The following is a 20,182-nucleotide window of genomic DNA, read 5'->3' as shown; positions in this document are numbered from 1 at the left end:
GCTCTAGAGCACAGGCTCAGTAGTTGTGGCACACAGGCTTAGCTGCTCTGTGGCATGTGGGATCTTCCTGGACCAGGGCTTGAACCAGTGTCCCCTGCATTGGCAGGTGGATTCTTAACCACTGCGCTACCAGGGAAGTCCCTCTGGGTGTAGATTGACAGAGCAAACATCAAAGGTTCGAAAGACCAAAGCCTGAGGCCAAGATATTCTGGCCCTCTGGGGTTAAATGTCTTGGAGTCTGGAGGAAAACAATGCCCAGTCCAGCTTCCCAAGGGTAAAGGGTGAGGTCAAATGTCACAGTCTATTTCTCCGGTGGAGAGAAGATATTTTGGGGGGGGGTCACAAAGGTGGGAATAAGGAAAGTCAAGACCAGATAATATGGACCCCTGAGTCAAAGGTCAGGCTATCTGGACCCTTAAGTAAAAACAGTAACCGTTATGGTCTCTTGAAGCCTTTACTAAGTGCTTCTCATGAATGATTTCGTTGAACCCTCACAATAACCAATGAGGTGGCTACTTGCTGTTATCTGAATTTTGCAGGTTAAGAAACCGAGGCCCCACGTGTCCAGGGTAACACAGCTATAAATGGCAGAGTCAGGATTTGAATCCAGGTTTGTGCAGTTTAAGACATTAGACATTCTGGACTCTCTGAATTCAAACTTCAGAAAACCTGGATGCTTGGTCACAAGCAATGAGGGGGTCACCCATGCCAGTCCCAAACATCCTAGGTTTTGGTCCAGATAACAGCTGAAGAATCTGGAGTCTAGGTCTTGAAGGAACCCCAGACTCATCTCATCCCAGCCTTTCCACTACATAGATGGAGAAACTGAGGCCCAGAGAATAGCAAGGTTCAAGCCAAAGGCCAAAACAGCCTAGATCCTGAGGGCTGAAGTGGAGGGGACTGCTTACCGGAAGAGGACTTCGGGGGCGTCGTGGGGCTGGGGGTGCGCTGGGGGTAGCGGCTACTGAAGTCCCATCCAGGATCGGTGCCAGGAGGCGACGGAGGTCAGGGCTACAGAAACGACGGGGGTCAGCGGCCAGGGCGGCCTCACTCAGGGCAGGGGGGTGCAGGAAGGCTAGGATCCGGGGACCAGAGGTGTCTGCTGGACACATCAAGATGGGGAGGACACAGGATGGTCACCCAGGGCTGAGAGGCAGAGCCCTCTGTCAACCCCCGGGAGCATAGCTGACTAGGTCATCAGCGTAGACCCCGTTCACAGTGCTGCTGAGTCCTGGAGAACTCCTGCTGTCCCTTCAGTTGCCCTGGAGGGGCTGACATGGGGTGAGGGCACACAGTAGGCTGGAGACTGTAGCAGTTGCCCAATGGTGGGGAAATGTTCTAATATTTAAAATTGACATGGCTGGACCATGGCACGTGACTGACCCGGTTCTCCGGTGGCACAGAGTAACATTCAGCCTGGGGGGCTGTCATGTTAGGAGAAAAGACTGGCCCATGATCCTCAAGGAGATTCTAAGGTCCCTGGAGGTCAAGATGTGGCCCCGAGCCAGTTCGAAGCCAGAAAAGGAAAGGATACGGGGGACCTCATTACCACACCCAGGAGCACGGGTTGCCAGCACCAGTTTGGAGACGGCGAGGCCCTGAAGAACAAACAGGGAGGGAAACTCATCCATCCAGGATTGGAGGGGGTGGGGTGTTAAGCAGAGGAGAAGGAAGAGGTAGCAAGGAGCCAGACGTGGAAGGGTCAAGATTACCGGAAGCCAAAGAACAGTGAAGTGGGAGCACGGAACAAATGGAAAGTGGGGGTGATTGGAAGCCACAGCAGGATTCAGAGCAGAGAGCAACAAGACTGAAGCAATCATCCTGGGGACAGAGGAGAAGAGGGAGGGGGGAAGAGAGAAGGGCGTTCTGGGCGGAGGAAACTACATGTGCAAAGGCCCTGAGGCATGAAAGAGTTTGGTTTGTTCCCAGAGCACTAAGGAAGCTGGTGTGGCTCAGAGAGTAAGAAGGGGAGGGAAGCAGGTCACACAGGGCCAAGCAAGTGGCATTAAGGCACTTGGGCTTTCTTCCAAGCATCCTGGGGACACAACCCCTCCCAGCCCCAGCCCTGCCCCATACCAAGGCTGTCACCAGGACTAGGGGCATCCTTCTGAGAGGGGGTGTCCCGCTGAACGTGTCTGCGAGAGTGTCGCTCCGTTTGCTCCAGGGACAGCACCACTTCGGTCTCTTCCACCCGGCTGGGGTACAGGGCAGAAAGGGGAGTGGGAGTCAGGGAGCAGCCCCCACATATGATGTCCCGTTAGAGGAGGGCAGTCTCATCCGGGGGCTGGTGGGCATTGTGCAGAAAATACTTTGCCACATTGACTTGTTTTAAAGATTTAAATTTTGTTGAATGCTTTTTATTATAATAGCATTGAAAAGAAAATGAAGTGTGTCTTCCCAAGCTCCCTCTGTGGAAGGAAAGGCAGAAAAAAAGAGTTGGCATTTAGCACAGCCTGGGGAGAGAGAGAGAGAGGAGAGACTGAGGGGCCATGAGGGGCAGAGAGCAGGGAGAGTGAAAGGCATGAGAACTAAATATTCTCTTTATAGATATTTACTTATAAATACATTCTTATAAATGTATTGATGAGGAATATGTACTTACTATATTCTTATGTTGCCAAATATGAAGAATTTATGGGGATATATTTTTATGAATAAGAGATTTTATTTATGAAGGTTCTATTCATAGGCATTTGTCACATTCAAGGGAACGAATTTATAAATACATCCTTATGTCCCTCGCGCCTTCCTGCCGCCCCCTCCCTCCGCAGTCTGTAGCTGCAGAAGCAACTCAAATGTTCTCTCTGCAAATTGGCTTCTGGAGAATGGGTCTGGGGTGGAGGACCAGACCTTCATTTGCATCTCATTTGCAGAACAATATCCAGGTCAGAATGTGGGTGGTCCTTCTACCAGCTCTTTGAGAAGCTGAGACCCTTCCCCATCCTCACCCACCCCTTCTGAGCTGGAAACATTCCAATTTAGGCTGGATCCAAAGCCACCCCACCCCTCTTGAAAAACATAAGGTCGCACAGTCACACGTGTATGCACCCTCGGCACTTACAGGCACAAACAGGAACTCCCATATACGCCCAAGTATATACATCAGATATGCACACATGCTCTATACACTTGGGCTCGCATATATGCATACATGCCATATGAAATGCACGCGTTCATTCATTCCACAGACATTTCCTACACAACCAGTAATACTTAGTGGTTAAGAGCAAGGGCTCTGCAGCCAGCAGCCTGGGTTCAAATTCCAGCTCTGCCACTTATGAGCTGTGTGACCTTGAGCATATGGCTGAACCTCTCTGGGCCTCATTTTCCTCTTCTGTAAAGAGGAAATAATAATAGTACCTCCTCCCCAGGTTGTTGTGAGGCCTAAATGAGTTAGTGTATGTCAAATGCATAGAACCGTGCCTGGCACGGGGTGAGCTCTATGTAAGTATTTGCCATTATTGTTTATTGAGCAACTACTGTGTGCCAGACACTGTTCTAGGCGCTGGAGATTCAGCAGCGCACAAGACAGACAAAACTTCCTGCTCTCATGGGGCTTAAATGCTATTGGGAAAAGACAGACCTTCAATAAAAGATATTATTTGTTGGTAAATGTATCTATCTAGTTACAAAATATATATTTCCACTAATGAAGCACTTGAAACATGGCTGGTTGGAATTGAGATGTACTGTCAGTATAAAATACACCCCAGACTGAAAAAATTGAGTATGAAAAAGAATCTAAAATATCTCATTAATAATTTTTAATATTGATTACATGTTGAAATGACATTTTTGGATGTATTAGAATACACGCACATATACCTATATTACAATGTATAATATACTGAATAGTGTATTATTAATTACATTAATTAATAATGTATTACTGATTTAACAATGTATTATTGATGTGATATATTATTGTATTTAATAAAGTATTATTGAAACTAATTTCACCTGTTTCTTTTTACTTTTTTTGGGGGGGCGGGTATAGTTGTTTTACAATGTTGTGTTAGTTTCTACTGCACAGCGAAGTGACGTAGAGTTCCCTGTGCTATACAGCAGGTTCTTATTAGTTATCTATTTTATACATATTAGTGTATAGATGTCAATCCCAATCTCCCAATTCATCCCATCCCCCACCCCTCACCCCCCACTTTCCCCCTTTTTACTTTTTTAATGGCTATTAGAAAATTCAAAATAACATATGTGGCTCATGTCACACTTTTTTTTTTTTTTTTTTTCTGTGGGGCTGGCTTGAGGGATTTTACTTTCCTGATCTGGGATCAAACCCAGGCCCTCAGCAGTGAAAGTGCGGAGTCCTAACCACTGGAGTCCTAACCACTGGACCACCAGGGAATTCCCATGTCACCCTTTTATAGGACAGTAAGTATTAGGGGAAAAAAAGGCGGAGAAGGAGATATGCAATTTTGAAAAGGGCAATCAAGGAAGAAGGCCTGGTTAAACACACAAATAAATAATTACAAATGGTTTTAACTGCTCTGAAGCAAAAGGACAGGACCAGGAGGGAAAATGGGGAGATATGACCTCCTGTAGGGGTTCAGGAAAGGGTCTCTCAGTAAGTAATGTCTGAGCTGAAACCAGAAGGATGAGGGGGCGTCATTCAGGAGAAAGAGGAGGAGGGAAGGGGGAGGAGCATCCTGGCAGAGGAAACCGCATGTGCAAAGGTCCTGAAGTTTGGAGTGATAAGGGGAGGCATGCAGGAGTCAGGTCACACGGGGCCAGATGAGCCATGTTAAGGTTCTTGGGCTTTCTCTCCTGGATACTGGAGAACCACAGAAGGGCTTTGAGCAGGGGAGAGACATGAACCAATTTGTATTTCAGAACCTGCCCCCTGACCTCGGCAGTCGTGTGATCAGTGGAATCCAAACCAGCTTTAGATCTCAGTTAGGAGGTTAATGCTATAAATAAGGTGTGAGATGGTGGTGGCCATGGAGACAGAGAGAAGGGAAACAAACTCAAGATCTATCCCAGAGGCGGATAGAGTGGATGGGGATAGGAGGGGATGAGAAAAAGGATGCAGGAGAGACTTCTAGGTTTCTGGCTTGAGCAAATAAGGTTGTGTGGTTTGGTAGTTATCAGCGTAGCCTCCTGACCAACCTTGGGTCAAAACCCAGCTCTGACATTTACTAGCTGTGTGACATCAGGCGAATGACTTCCCCTCTCTGGTCCTCAGTTTTCTCTCCTCAGAAATGGGGATCGAAATAATTGCTGTACCTCATGGGGTGGTTGTGAGCACAAAGCCCAGGGCCTGGAATATTGTACGTGCCCCGTGCAAGTGAGTTGTATTTTGATGGAGCAGGTGCTCACTGCAACGGAAGGAGGCTTAGGTGTGGAAGAGGAGGGGTGGATTCTACAAAGTGTCAGCACCTGGGCACGCACAAAGAGCCACGCAGCTGCACGCCACACAGTATGTACACAGCACTAAGCATGATTCATACCGTATGCTTCTTATCTCACTGTTACTAAGTAAACACCTATTCTTTCTTCACCCATTTTCTGCCAGTAAAACTGAACTCGCCAGATTGAAATTCCAGGGCCTGGCCATCAAAAGGCAAATCTTCATAATGAGTAAAAGGAGCTTGCCGGAAGAGATGGGGGTGGGTCCCCTCTCCTTAGCTCTGACAGTGAGGAGACTTCTTCCCAAGGCAACAAGTTATTCAAAGATTCTGATTTGAAAGGGTGTTAAGGAGAGAACATTCCAAAGATGATCAGCCTTGTTTTCTTGTGTATGAAAACTTATACGAATATTCCTGTTCCCAACCTCTCTTTTCTAATAGAATCTGTTCTTGATCAAAAACACCCAGGGGAACGCCTATGGCTTTAGAAATGAATGCCATGTCCTGGAAGATAATCTTCAAAGAATAGCTGTAAGTCTCGGTCTTAGGTGATAATTTGCTGCCCTCGTCACAATGTTGTCATGGTGAAAAACTTCTAAGATGCATGATGGAAGCGGGGGAAAGACTATGATTCACCACTACACACCCATTAGAATGTCACCCAATGAAGACAAAACAAGACAAAAACAGACAGTACAAATGCTGGCAAAGATGTGGAGGAACTGGAACCCTCACGCATTGCTGATGGGAATGCAAGAGGGCACAGCCACTCTGGAAAGCAGTTTGGCAGTTTCTTAGGAAGTTAAACATACACTGACCATATGACCCATCCGTTTCATTCTTAGGTGTTTGCCCAAGAGAAACAAAAACATATGATCTCACAAAATCCTGGATGAGAATGTTTACAGTAGCTTTTTTCATAATTGCCCAAAATAGGCAACAGTCCAAATATCCTCCAACTGGCGAATGGATAAACTGTGGTCCATACATATTCATACCATAGAAGATTACCTAGCATCAGAAAGGAACGTATTGACACACACCTCAACATAGATAAATTTAAAATATATTAGGCTAAGTGAAAGAAGCCAGGCTCAAAGGCTACATACTATAGAATTTCGTGTACATGACATTCTGGAAAAGGCAAAATTCTAGAGTCAGAGAACAGATCAGTGGTTGACAGAGATGACTGGGGGTGTGGAGTGGGGTTCACTGTGAAAGAATTTTTTTGGGTGATGAAACTACTCTATAGCTTTTTTGGGGGGCCACACTGCGTGGCTTGTAGGATCTTAGTTCCCTGACCAGGGATTGAACCCAGGCCCCTGGCAGTGAGGGTACGGAGTCATAACCACTGGATCGCCAGGGAATTCCCTACTCTATAGCTTGATTATGGTCGGGGTTACACGATTCCATGCATTTGTCGAAACTCAGAGAAGCGTATACCAAAAAGAATGAAACTTCTCTATGTAAATTACACATCAATTTTTAAAAAGCAAAAAAAGCCCCCAAGATTCAGCTAGATTTCTTACTTTAACTTGAATATAGAATCCTTTTAGTTTAAATTACACGCTCACACACATTTGTGTCTACATGCAGATACGTGTGTGGCCAGTCACACGTGTTCGACATACGTGTACCTGTGCACATTCCCTCTCACACACGTGTGCACCATACACATGCACACCTGTGCATATACACACACACACCCCTGTTCACACATATGCAGACCAGACGAGAACCACACACATAGTCACCCCACCTCCTTCCCGCTTACCTGATCAGGAAATGGACGCAGACGATACTCTCAGACTGGGGGCCCCGGCCCCCCGACACCACTGTGGCCTGGGTCTGGGTCCACAGGTAGCCACCACTCCGGGCCAGGAAGCGGTACTGCCCCGTTACTGCCTGGCCCTTGCTCAGCACTGGGGAGGGGCATGGTGAGGGGTTAGGGCAACTGGGGAGAGAAGGCCGTGGGAGCAGGGTGCTGGGTATGAAGGGGCCAGGGAAGAGAAGGTTCCTTGGGACTTGGGGAAGCAGGCAGCTGGTGTTGGCTGGGGCCATGCAGCACTGGAAACGGAACCTGAACACGTACAGGTATGGATGCTCTGGCCGACTGCATCTGAGTCCAGCGCATGGATGTACTCATAGGCAGAACAGCCAATCAGGTCATCGGGGCTGTAGCCAGCAACCTCCGCAATCCTGAAGTGGGTGCAGTGGACCCCGGTCAGTTCAACTGGCGAAAGTGGAGGGTGGGTGAAAGGAAGGAGAGGGGGACACGGGGATGAAGCCAGCAAGACAGAGAGAGACAGGGTTGTAACAGAGAGAAAGGGAGAGTAAGAAATAGAAAAAGGGGTGTGGCCGGTTGAATAATGGCCCCTGAAGATGTCTCCGTCCTACTTCCCGGAACCTGTGAATATGCTACCTTACATGGCAAAAGGGACTTTGCAGGTGTGATGAAGTTAAGCATCTTGAGATGTCGAGATGATCCTGGATTATCTGGTTGGGCCCAGTGTAATCACAGGAGTCCTTATAGGAGGGGAGTAGGTGATCAGAGTGAGACTAGATGTGATGATGGAGGCAGAGGCTGAAGTGATGCGCTGTGAAGGTAGAGAGAGGGGCCACGAGCCAAGGAATGTAGGAGGTCTCCAGAAGTTCTCGTGGCAAGGAAACAGATTCTTCCCTGGAGCCTCCAGAAGGAACATAGCCCTTGATTTCAGCCTCATAAGACTCATTTCAGACTTCTCACCTCCAGAACACTGAGATAGAGAATTTGTATTGTTTTGAGCCACTACGTTTGTGGTAACATGATACAGCAGCCATAGGAAGCTAATAGGGGAGGAGAGAGAAGGTAAAAATGGGAAGAGTGATGAAAAGAAAGACCAAAAAGGGGACTTCCCTGGTGGTCCAGTGGTTAAGAATCCTCCTTCCAATGCAGGGGACGCAGGTTCGATCCCTGGTCGGGGAACTAGGATCCCACATGCGTGGAACAACTAAGCCTGTGTGCCACAGCTAAAGAGCCTGCATGCCGCAACTACAGAGCCCACGCACTCTGGAGCCCGCGTGCCACAACTAGAGAGAAGCCCACGCACCGCAATGAAAGATCCCGCGTGCCACAACTAGGACCTGAGGCAGCCCAAAGATAAATAAATAAATATTACAAAAAAAAAAAAAAAAAAGAAAGACAAAAGAGAACGTGAAAGAAATAGGAGGCGGGAAGAGAAAGAAAGAAAGTCACAAAAAGAAAGATAAAAAAGAATGAATAGAAATAAAAAGTAATCACGATGATAATGATTTAAAAAAATAGGCACTTCTAGAGTGCTTTGTACCAGGCAACTCACTGAATGCTCAGAACAACTGTTCAAAGTAGGTTCTGCTATCACCCCATAAGACGGATGAGGAAAGTGTGGCACAGAGAGGTGAAGTCATTTGGCCAAGGGTGCACAGCCAGCATTTGAACCCAAGCAGTCTGAACCCAGATACGAAGACCCACAGACAATTCAGAGACAGAGAGATACACAAAGACAGAGATAGATGGAGTCAGAGAGATAGAAACAGAGGAGAGAGAGAAGCTGGGGGGTAGGAGAGGAGACGTAAATGAACTTGGGCAGAAAGGAAGAGGAGGAGCCAGGCTGGCAGGTGGTGGGTGGGCCCCTGGCTCCTGCCCACCTCTCGTCACAGTAGGTGAACTTCATGTCCAGGCTGTGGCGGCTGAGGAAGGCCCCCCGGCCCAACGGGGGCTCCAAGCTGCCAGGGTGGGGGATGGCTTCACAGATTAGCACCAGGCATTGCAGGGGGGGCTCCAAGTTGGGGCTCCCGGCCGGGGAAGACTGTGCAGGGGGTTTGTAGGCCCTCATGTGTCCAGAACAGTGCAGTACCTGGTGGGCAGGGAGCGAGGCAATGATACACCTGGGCCTAGGGCTACCCAAGGGGCTGGGAGGTATATCCCTGCGGGCCCCTCCCCTCAGGGAGCTGAGAAGTAGAAACCCCTGAGGATTCTAGAGACCCAGCTCAGGGAGCTCTGAGGACCCCCAGACCCCAACCCCACAGAGACCCAACCTAAGAAGCTTCTGACAATCTCTAGATTCTTAAGACTCAGGGAGCTCTGAGGACCCCAGATTCCAACCCCATGGAGACTCCAGGCCCAGGACGCTGAGGACCCCCAGCCCCAGACCCACAGAGACCCAGACTAAGAAAGGATACAAGGACCCCCAGATCCCCAACCTCCTAGGTACCCAAAGGATGCACTAGACCCAGCCTGAGAATGCCCCACTGGATCCCTGGCCCAGGAGACTCCCGGACTCCAAGCCACTGTGAGAACTTTAGCGCTCAGGTCCAGCCCCGGAAGTTCCCTCGCCCTCCTCCAGGCCAGGCCCTGCCCACCTTCCAGGTGGCCGCCTTGAGGTTGAGGGTGCGCCCGCGGCTGGTGAGGGTGCTCTTCATGCGCAAGGAGAAGCACCGCTCGGTGGGGGCCTCCGGCTTCTTTTTGGACAGGCCTGAGGAGGGCCATGGGAGCGGGGAGGGGGAGGGGAGAAGCAGGTCACCGGGCAGCTTGGGACAGGGCCCAGTCCCTCCAGCACCCTGGTTACTAAACTCTCCCCAGCCTCATCCCCCAAATTGAGACTTCCGACCCACAGAGGGTCTCCACGGGGTATGCTATGCTCCTTTAGACCCCCAGGGTGGAGCCATGTCCCTGTATTCCCCTGGGGCAGGGCCACGTCCTCTTCATCCCATTTTTTTCAGTCCAGTATTTCAGAGGGGGAGGAGATATGTTGAAGGAAGGATGGAGCCTCAGTTTCTGTTAATTTGGGGGCAGAGATCTCCAAGGACTCACTCTGCCGGGGGGTCAGGGCGTCCTGAAGCTCCTCTTGGTCACAGGGATGGATAAAATCAAAGATACTGTGTCCGATCAGCTCAAGCTGGGAGGGAGGGAAGCAGGGGGTGTCTTAGAGGAAAAGCATTTTTACCAGGGCCTCTGACCCATCTCCTCCCTCCCATCCTCATCATCCTGTCTTAATTCATGAGTCTGGATTATTTCCCCGGTCTCCTTATTCATTCATTCATTCATTCATTCATTCCTTTCTTCGGCATATAATTTGCTGGGCACCCTTCTACATGGTACGGGCACAGCAGTGGCTATGAAGACAAAATCCCTGCCTCTCAGAGCTTACTGGCTAGTGGCGGGAGACAGCCAATGAACAAACAAAACAACACACATGCATAAAACAATATACTAAGTGATATGAAGAAAACTAAAGCAAGGTAAGATGATGAAATGATGGGATGCTATCTTAGAGGCAGTAGTCAGGGACACTTTCTTGAAGAAGTGACATTTACACAAATTGCTGAACAAAGCCAGTGAGGTGGCTCTCTGGAGTAGAGTGTTCTGGAAAGAGGGAACAGCAAGTGCAAAGGCCCTGAGGTGAGACCCTATTCCAATTCCATTTGTTGTGCAAGCCGAAGACCCAACTCCTTATTTCAATTCAGGAAATGAGCCTGGTGCTGGGAGGAGGTGACACAGATGAAAGGGGACCCACAGAGCTCACAGTCCAGAGCTAATGCTGAATCGGGGAGGAGTGAGACCTTGTAGTTGGATTTGAATCTGAACTCTGCCACTTCCTAGCTTTGGGATCTTGAGACATTCACCTGTCTGAGCCCAAGAGCTCAAACTAACGGAGAAATTGGTACCAAGAGTGGGATAACAAGGCAGGGGAAAGGAATGGATGCCAACTGTGGAGCCCATTTATGTGAGCTAAGAAGAAGAATGGTATTGCTGTAAGGATCAGCTGAAATTAGTTCTACTCTCTAAGTGTCTCTTGTTTGTCTTCCCATCCCCAGGTCCCTAATTCTACTTCTTTTCTCCCACTTGGGGCCCTGCATCCACTTCCTTATGGATTTTCCAGTCGCTAGTCTTGCTCCCTCTAATTCTATCTCTGTGAAGTACCTAGAGGGATCTTTCTAAATAAAATAAAATTCTGATTCCACCTTTCTGACACAACCGCTCCCCTGCTTAAAATCTTTCCATGGCTCCCCAGTGCCCTAGAGATAAACCTTCTCTTTTGGTCCTAAATTATGTCCTCTCTAGCCTTTTCTCTCTCACTTTCTCCCATTGCACTCTGCACCTAGCTTGGATCAACGTCTTTATTTCCCCCAAATGCTCTGTTTTATCTCACATCTGTGTCTTTGCATATTCTGTTCCCTTGGCCATGTACATTGCCAGTCTTCTCTGGTCCCAACCATTCGCCATACCCTTTGACTGGCTAAGCCCTTCAGGTTTTAGCTCAGATGTCTTCTCCAGGAAGCCCTCAATTCCCACCCAGGCTGGGTCAGGTACCACCCTCCACCCCCGGCTTGTACAGCCCCCTAGGCTGCCGCACCCCAGCCCTGACCATTCTGAATCTTCCTGTCTGGTGACATATTTGTCTCCCCTCTGCACTGTGGCCTTGTAAAAATAGGGCTAAGGTGGTTCTGGTCACCTCTGTATCCCAGCATCACCTGCCCAAAGCAGGCAGCTCCTCTTACCTGACTGAGGCCCAGGTGTTTGCTGACATTCTCTGACAAGTAAGCCATGTCTCCCTCGGCGGTGAGCACCATAACGAAGCCCTCCAGGGCCTTCAGGTAGCAGGCATCCAGTGGCTCGCCCCCTGCTCCCACCTGGTTCCACTCCCCTGGTGTCCGGACCAGGATGGATGGGGCGTCTCTAGTCAGCGGTAAGCCCACCCTGGCTAGCCTCCCTCTGCTTTCCTTCACTCAGAGGAACTTATAGGTACCTCCAGGTGAGTGGGGCACATCCCAGTGGCTTGGAGTCCAAGGAAGAGGGCAGGACCACCAAGGACTGGAATTCTAAGGGAGCAGAGCCTCCCAGGGGTACAGAATTCTAAGGAGATAGGGGTTTCCTAAGGGAATAGAACTCTAAGGAGGGCAGAATCTTAAGGGGATGAAATTTCCAGGGGTCAAAATTCTAAGAAGCCGGGGCCTAGGAGGAGTCAGAATTCCAAGGGGGCCAACCTTCCCAGGGGTTCAGAATTCTTGGGGCAGGACCTTCCAGATCGGCGGGATTCTAAAGAAGCAGGGACTCCCAAGCAACAGAATTCTAAGGAGGCAGAATTCTAATCTAATGGGCAGAGCCTGCCAGAGGATGAGTCCACTTTCCCCATAATAAAAGCTTTTCAGGGTCCTGGGATTCCAAGGGTGTGTGTGTGTGTGTGTGTGTGTGTGTGTGTGTGTGTGTGTGTGTGTGTGTGTGTGTGTGAAGGCGTCCTACAGAGAATTCTAACAGGGAGGGAATTCAAGGGGATGGCTACTAAGGGGACAAGCAATAGAACTAGGGACCTGAGGAGGTGAAGCGGGACTCTCTCAAGTAATTAAATATTGGGCAGTGAAGCCTCCTGGGTATATTGATTATAAGGGAAGGAAGCCTAGCCCAGAAGATCTCCCAGGAGATCAAATCCTAAGGGTCCAGACGCCTTAGGGAGTTAGCCGGCCTCCTATTCCCTAGGGTTCTAACTCTAAGGAGAGGGAGCTTCCCAAGGGCGCATTCCAACGGGCGGGGCCTCACAAATGATAGACTTTTAAGGGGGCGGGGATTCCTAAGAAACTGGGTTCCGATTGGCCCAGAACTTGAAGGGGGCGGGGCCTCTCCCACTAAGTGGATTCCAGAGGGGTGGGGCTTCGCCGGGAAGACATCGGGGGGCGGGGCCTTGTGGAGATGAGGCTTCCCGGAGGAGGGGCCTCCCTGGGATGTACCTTTCCGAGAGCGGGGTCTTGCTGAGGTGGGAATTCCCGGGGGCGGGCCTCACCTGCGGCGCAGAGTTGGTGCATGCGCAGGTAGCTGATGGTGAGGCGCATGATGGAGGCCTTGTCCAGGTGGGCGCTCACCCCGCGCGCGAAGGGCAGCGTGTGCGCCAGCTGGTACAGCACCTCGGTCTCCTGGCTGCGCCGGCTGCGGGCCGCATCCCGGGACTTCTCCTTGCGCAGCTCCGTGCTCGACCTGCGGGCATGGGCAGCGTTCACTGGCGGCGCCCCGGGAAGGGAAAGAGTTGGATGGGACAAGCACGTGGGTTGCTGCCACATGGGGCTCGGGTTCAGAAAGGGAGGGCAGAGCCGCGACTGTGCTGGCCTCGCAGTGTGGCCCGGGCGAGTTGCCGGAGCTCTCTGGGCCTGGGTGGATTATGCTGCGGAGTCGCTCCTTGCCTCAGGTTTTATCTGTCCCCGCGTCAGCCCATGCCGCCCTCCGGTGCTTCACTCCTCTCCGAGGCGTGCCCAGGGCCGCTCTGTCCCCTCCCTGACTTATCTGCTGTTTATTCTCGGGGCTTGGGAAGCCTGGGGAACAGGGAGGCCTCTGGCTGGGAGGGGGCTGGCAGAGCTGGCCAGGAGCCAGGGAAGGGAGGGCGCAAGAAGATGCCTGCAGCCCCCCAGGCCCCCTGCCCTACAGCCTCCCAGAACCCCCTCTTCTGCCCTTTCCCCTCCTCAGCTGAGCTGAGTCCTCAGAATCTTGGAGTACAGATCTCAAAGTCCAACGACCCACCAACAGGGGCCCTGCCAGGGTGACACAGCAAACCAACCCCAGGGCCAATGGCTAACCACTCATCCCTGCCCTTTAATCCACTTCAAATGCCTGAATTCTGCATGTGGGGTTGGGAGGAGAAGGATGAGTGTCATTTTTTTTCAGAAATATCTGCCACTTATCCAGCTTTTACTATTAGGTCAGACCCTGTGCCAAGTGTGTAACTTACATTAACCCGTTTAGCTCAGACATCCCTAGAAGGAAGGTAGTAACATTTTCCCCATTGAACAGATGAAGCCCAGGCACAGAGAGGTGCAGTGCTTGCCCACAAGGAGTGAAGCCAGGGTTTGAACGCTGGTCTTCCTGAACTCTTCAGTTTCCTCTGTTGTATGGCCCTGGGTTTATCTCCAGATTTTAGTACTTCTCCCTGTTTCTGCCACTGTCTTAAAAGTCAGACTCCAGGGACTTCCCTGGTGGCGCAGTGGTTAGGAATCTGCCTGCCAGTGCCGGGGACACGGGTTCGAGCCCTGGCCTGGGAGGATCCCACATGCTGTGGAGCGGCTGAGCCCCTGCGCCACAACTGCTGAGCAGCCCCCGCTTGCCACAACTAGGGAAAGCCCGCGCACAGCCACAAAGACCCGATGCAGCCAAAAATAAATAAATAAAAATAAACTAAAAAAAAAAAAAAAATTAAAAAAGTCAAACTCCAGGTCTGTCTGAATCCAAATTATAGTTTTGGGGAAAAAAATTATAGAGTATGTTACATATAGTATAGTATATGTAATCTTATCTATATTGATACTATCGATAAAACCATTAATAAGCAGCTCTAAGTTGCTAAGCATTTATGGGTCTGGCATTGCACTAAGTAAGGACTCAGCCTATGTGTACTCATTCAATCCTAAGAAAGCCCTAGGCAGAGAGCACTTTAAACCTCCATTTCACAAAGAGGAAACTGAGGCTCTGAAAAGTGAAGTCCTTTGCCCCAAAAGTCACAAAGCCATTCAGTGGTGGAGCTGGGATTTGAAGTCAGGCAGTGAAGTTCCAAAGCCTTTATTCTTCTGATTCCTTTCTTGTGACGTCCCCGCCAACCTCCATGGATGCAAAACTCTAGGAGGGGAAGCTGCCCTTTCCTAAAAGCCAGAGGCCACTTCTGGGGCACCAACCTCACCCCCAAGCAGGAGACCTGCAGCCCCACCCACAGGCATGATGGAGGGAGGGGAGCGGACTCTCCTGACTCTCCAGATGGGAAAGAACTCCTCAGTGCAAGTGGGTGGGAGGCACAGAAGGGGGCAGCTGGGTGGAGGGAGCCAGCAGTTGCCCTCATCCCCTCCCTCCTGGCTGATGGGGGGCAGGGGCCTCCAGTCCTGCTCTGCCCAGGGGACATTCCGTCCTCCTGTCCCGTTCTGTTCCAGCCCTGTTTGTCTTCCTGCCCAGAGGGTGAGGGTGGGCGGGCCTCACTGAGCTGGGGGCCCAGACAGAGGGAACAGGGAGCAGGGACAGGAACGGGGCTGGAGGGTGGGGTTGGCCCCCCACCTCCCGGGCAGCTGGGCTCTATAATCCTCTCTGTGGCCAAATGACTCCTCCCTCCATAGAAGAAGCTAGCTGGTGGCTACAGCGGGACCCTCCTTCTAGCTCCCAGCCTGTTCTCCGGATGTTCTGACAGGAAGTATGGCCTCTCACTTGCTCCACAGATGCCTGGTCTCTGGCCTTTCCCTTTAAACAGAGTCAGGGCTAGTTCCTCTGGTGCAGGGTTCCAATCTCAACTCCATTACTTATTAGCTGTGTGACTCTGGACAAGTTGCACAGCCTCCCTGAGCCTAAGAACAACACAAACTCATGGGGCTGTTGTGAAGATTAAATGAGTTAATATATGTCAAGGGCTTAGAACCGGGCCTGGCAATTGGTCGGCACTATATAAAGGTTCAACTTTTATTATTCCCCCTTTGTCCACATCAGGGATGGAAGGCTTAGGAGCGTCGTAGGCACTGGAGAAACCCTCGGGCTTCAGTGGTAACGCCATGGTGCGGTGTGTGTATGTGTGCAAGTACACACGTGACTTACACAACACCTTGGGAAGAAGACTAAATCATAGTGATACTAATAATGATGATAGCTTTGGTGGGTCAAACACTCATGAGCTTAGAGACCCCATTAAATCCTTTCAACAAACCCTAAGAACCTGGAAAAGTGATCTCCCTTTTACAGAGTCAGAAACCAAGGCTCTGAGCAATTGCATCACCCACCCAAGGAACCGAGCTGGTAATCCCAGGGCCCTCCACCAATGCACAACCATGCTCAATGCTTCTGTTAGTCTGACCACGTATCTGCTTCTACCCAGAACCCTGTCTGACTTGAACACAGTTTATTGCTCACCTATCGGGTATCCTGCCCCGAAGATCTGTCCCCTCACCGCTTCTCATCTTGAGCGGGTGCAGGGGAGGGGAGGGATAACCCTCATTTTCCAGGCTACAAAACTAAGGCTCAGAGAGCAGTTGCTGGCACAAAGCCACACAGCCAGGAAGCGGGTGAGCTGCAATTTGAACCCTGATTTGGGGGCCTGTGCTCTTAAATGCCATGCCTTGGTGGGCGTGCCACCCAACGGACCCCTGTCCTGCCCCTCTTCTGTCCATTGGCCCCAGTCCCTTCCCCTTGTCCCACCACTGCTGCCTCCGGATTTCCCCAGCTGGCCAGTCTCCCCAGCTGGCCCCAGGCCCAGCCCTGGTCCGTCCCCTTGGCACTGTGCCCAGGTTGGGACGTGCAGCTGGAACCCTGCCACCCTTCCTCTGTGTTCCAGTAGAGAACGGGGGTGGAGCCAGGCTGGGAGGCCCCAGGGTAAGGCCTGGGAATGGGGACTAGGGCTTGGTGCACCCCCCCAACCAGGAGAGGGAGAAGCCCACCTCTTCCCTGCCCTGAAGAACTTGCCACCCGAGAGCAAAGGCATGGAGAAGTGGGGACACCCTTCCCCACATTCAGGCTGCTCCTGGGCCTCTCTCTCCTGATATTCAGCTGGGTACTGGGGGTCTTGCAAAAAGTGTGGAGGATTTGGGCAGGGGCTTAGGTTGAATCCATGCAGGGACTCCTCTTGGCATTGCCCCAAGGTGGCCTAAGAGGGTTTGGGTTTGAGAAGGGACTTGGGGTGGGGGTCGGTGGGAGTCTCTCTACCCCTGACTCTGCTCATTCCTAAGGACATGATAATCCAGTGGGGTGCCTGTACCCAAAGCCCTATGTTCTCTGGGAACCCTCTGACTGGAGGGGCACCCTGGGCCGAGTGCCCATCAGGGACTTCCCAAGAATCATCCTTGCCTGGGGTGGGATGGCAAGGATGGAAGAAGGGAAGGGGGTAAGGGAGTATGGGGGGCCCACTCACCATCACCCTGACCCTCTTTGGCCCTAGCGCCATCCTAGGGGTGCAGGAGGGGATGGAGCGTGGCCGGGATCTGGGTGCGAGTTATGAGTGGGTGGTGCGTGGGCTCGGATGACACCACAGGAGAGGGCTGGCCTTGGATGGGGAGGGGGGAGCGCCCCAGCTCAGCCAAGAGGGGCCCCCACCTAGCCAGGAAGGGGTGCTGGGAGGGGCTAGGCCAGGGCTGGCCTAGAAGGGGTGGGATAGAGTTCCCTGGCAGGCCCAGAGCCAGAGACTAGAATAGAATTGGGGGGGGGGTGTATAAGTGGGGGGGGGTGAAAACATGGGGGTGTGGAAGGATCCAATCAGACCTGCGAAGCCAGGGAGGAGGGAAGGGGGTGAGGCTTCCTGGACGCCTCAGATTGGACAGGAGAAACCAAGGGCGTGGGATATTTTCCGGGGTCCCATGAAAACATGGGCAGATAGGACCCCCTGGCAGTGGACCCAGAGCACGAGTTCCCTGTGCTGCCCCAGCAGATCTGCACCTGCTGGGAAGGGAACACAGAAACCCACCACCTGTCCAGGATGACCCCAGCTGGGCACTGCAGCAGGGGGCGCTTCCCACAGCTTGCACTGAACCAGGCACAGCACCCTCTCTGGAGTCTTCCCCAAATAAGGCTTGGGTGCCCCTTCCCACTGTCACAGGGAGTGGGTGGGAGTGGAGGAGTCAGATAAGAGGCTAGACTTTGGGAAGTGGGTCAGGCTGTTTTCTTGTTCTTAAAGAGGGTGACCCTACCTTCCAGAAGGCCCCTGGGAAGGGTCCCAGGGTGGTTTCTGAAAGGTGACCATCTCTGCCTATTTCTAGGCAACTCAAGGTTTGGGAGACTGTCAGGGAGGGTCCAGTTAAAGAGGGTCTCTCTTCTCTTGAACTCAGAAGCTGACTCCCCATTCCAAGGGACTCCCTATATCTGGGAAGGCTCAATGTGGGGGTACCCCAGATCCCCTAGGACCCTAGGGGTCTGGTGTCAAAGAACAACCTCAATTCTGGGGGCTCGGAGGCCAGAAGGGTCAGTATGTGGAGGGAGAATGCCTCCCGCAGAAGCCTGGGAACTGCTCAAACGCAACCACCCCCAATTCCGTGGGGACCCCGAGTTTCACCCCCAGTCAGGAGGGGAAGCGAACCCGGAACAGCAGGAAATCTGGGATCACGACCCCGATGTCGCTCCTGGCTAGAGGGGCGTGGCAGCCTGGACTTGGGGAAATGCCCCCACCCCTGCAGTCCCCTAGGGTGGAGGGTGCGGCGGGGATGTGTCTCCAACTGCGAGTCCGAGGGGCCCTAGGCTTGCACCCGCGCCTTCCTCACCCGGCTCAGGGGTCGCTGGAAGAGGAGCCCCCCCAATTCTTATCATTCCTGCCCCCAAAGCCCAGTACCTTACGCGCTGTAGCCCCAGCGCCATGACTCGCCAGTCGCCGCTCCGGAGCCCTTCGAGGCCCCTAGCCCCCTCCCCTGCCCTGCGAGCCCCCTCCCCAGCTCCTCCCCCCGCCGAGCGGTTGGCTGCGCAGCGCCCGGCCCGCGACTCTGGTTGGTTGACCGGTCTGTCACTTCCATGAAAGAGGCGGGACAAGAGACGAAGACTTGGAATGCCGGGGGGGCGGGGGGGGGGCAGAGAGAGAGAGGTGTGTGTGTGTGTGTGTGTGTGTGTGTGTGTGTGTGTGTGTGTGTGTGTGTGTGTGTGTGTGTGTGTGTGTGTGTGTGTGTGTGTGTGTGTGTGTGTGTGTGTGTGTGTGTAGAGGGGGCGGGTGCCGTGGAATACACCACCCCCCCCCAGCCATACTCCTTGCCGCGGACTTCTCAGCAGTGTCGCCAGCACGGTGCAAGCAAGGTCGGCTGGCCGCGCCTTCTGGCCCAGTATCTCCCGCCAAGTTCCGACACCAGTACTCTTCTGAACCCACCTAGTTCACTCCAGCCTCCGCCCTCTAACTCGCACCCCCGGCTCACTCCTCCATTTCCTACCCCCGGGTGGGCCCCTCCGACCTCCAATCCCACCCCCTCCAGTGGCCCAGCCCTGCCTCCTGAGTCGCCCAGCTCCGCCTCCTCTCTTTCCCTATCCACTGAGTCCTCCGCTTTTCCTCTCCGCCCCCAACTCCCGACCCCACCCCAGTTCTACAATCCCTCCCCGCTCTGTACCCCATCGTTCCCTCTCAGTCCCCAGCCCCTTCCTTCCACCTTCACCCCTCCATCCCGTGCCCAATCCCTCAGCTCCCCACTCCTCCGGTCTGGCACCCTCTGTACCCCAGCCCCACCTCCTTGCCTCTCTAACTCCCTTTTCAGGTTCTCACTGGTGAGTGATCAAGTTTATGTCAAGTAAATATGTAAAACTCAATCACACCCACTTTTCAAAAGAGCGGAGAAATGATCTTTCTACCAGTGAAGTAAGAAGGGAGAGGCGCAAGGTCACCAAGGAGTGGTGAAAGTGTTACAATTGGATAAGGAACAGGGTGTGTGTGTGTGTGTGTGTGTGTGTGTGTGTGTTGGTGGTGGTTGGGTTCTAATCCACAGCAGACCAATGTTCAGGATGCAGCTTTGGGCAGGGAAGAGGACACTATAGCAGAAGTCTGTGGTTTTTGCCCACCCTAGTGTCCCACTCAGTTTTCTTTTGGGGAACCACTTCTCTCCCCTCTCAGTCTATTTAATTTGAATAGGGCTGGCCATAACCCTCCCCTCACCAGCTCCAGGGACTAGACCTAGCCAGTTTATTCTGTTTTCCTGATCACAGTGATTGGTTCAGGGAAGGTATGTGACCTAATCTAGTCCAGTGAGAACCAACCCTGAGACATTTGCTGCAACTATCACAAAAGAGGTTCTCTTTCTACTGGAGTTGCCAAGCTGGTGGGATGTGAGCCTGGAGCTCATGGGACTCCGTTACCATGAAAGAAGAGGCTTTATGCTGAATGTCAATGCAGAGGAAA

The 20,182-nt window shown here is 52.1% G+C and overlaps 1 protein-coding gene across 2 annotated transcripts in view; it reads right to left on the bottom strand.

The window, feature by feature from the left end:
- HIF3A (hypoxia inducible factor 3 subunit alpha) overlaps nt 1–18,669 on the bottom strand; it is a 28,498-nt gene extending 9,829 nt beyond the window's left edge. The window contains exons 1-10 of one of the 2 annotated variants that reach the window (XM_068529111.1): nt 18,644–18,669; nt 13,160–13,350; nt 11,883–12,028; nt 10,195–10,279; nt 9,744–9,856; nt 9,030–9,238; nt 7,456–7,562; nt 7,138–7,285; nt 2,077–2,195; nt 909–1,099 (exon numbers count right to left, since the gene is read on the bottom strand). In XM_068529111.1, the coding sequence (XP_068385212.1) occupies nt 909–1,099; nt 2,077–2,195; nt 7,138–7,285; nt 7,456–7,562; nt 9,030–9,238; nt 9,744–9,856; nt 10,195–10,279; nt 11,883–12,028; nt 13,160–13,350; nt 18,644–18,669 (1,335 nt within the window). Of the gene's footprint in view, nt 1–908; nt 1,100–2,076; nt 2,196–7,137; nt 7,286–7,455; nt 7,563–9,029; nt 9,239–9,743; nt 9,857–10,194; nt 10,280–11,882; nt 12,029–13,159; nt 13,434–18,643 lie in introns of those variants that run through there. The other variant, XM_068529110.1, reaches the window with a different exon arrangement.
- Nucleotides 18,670–20,182: the final 1,513 nt, after the last annotated feature.

This window comes from Eschrichtius robustus, chromosome 19, assembly GCF_028021215.1.
Source record: "Eschrichtius robustus isolate mEscRob2 chromosome 19, mEscRob2.pri, whole genome shotgun sequence".
In the NCBI taxonomy this organism is placed as follows: domain Eukaryota; kingdom Metazoa; phylum Chordata; class Mammalia; order Artiodactyla; family Eschrichtiidae; genus Eschrichtius; species Eschrichtius robustus.
Note: the sequence above shows the minus strand (reverse complement) of the source record. Positions and strands in the feature narration are given on the sequence as shown.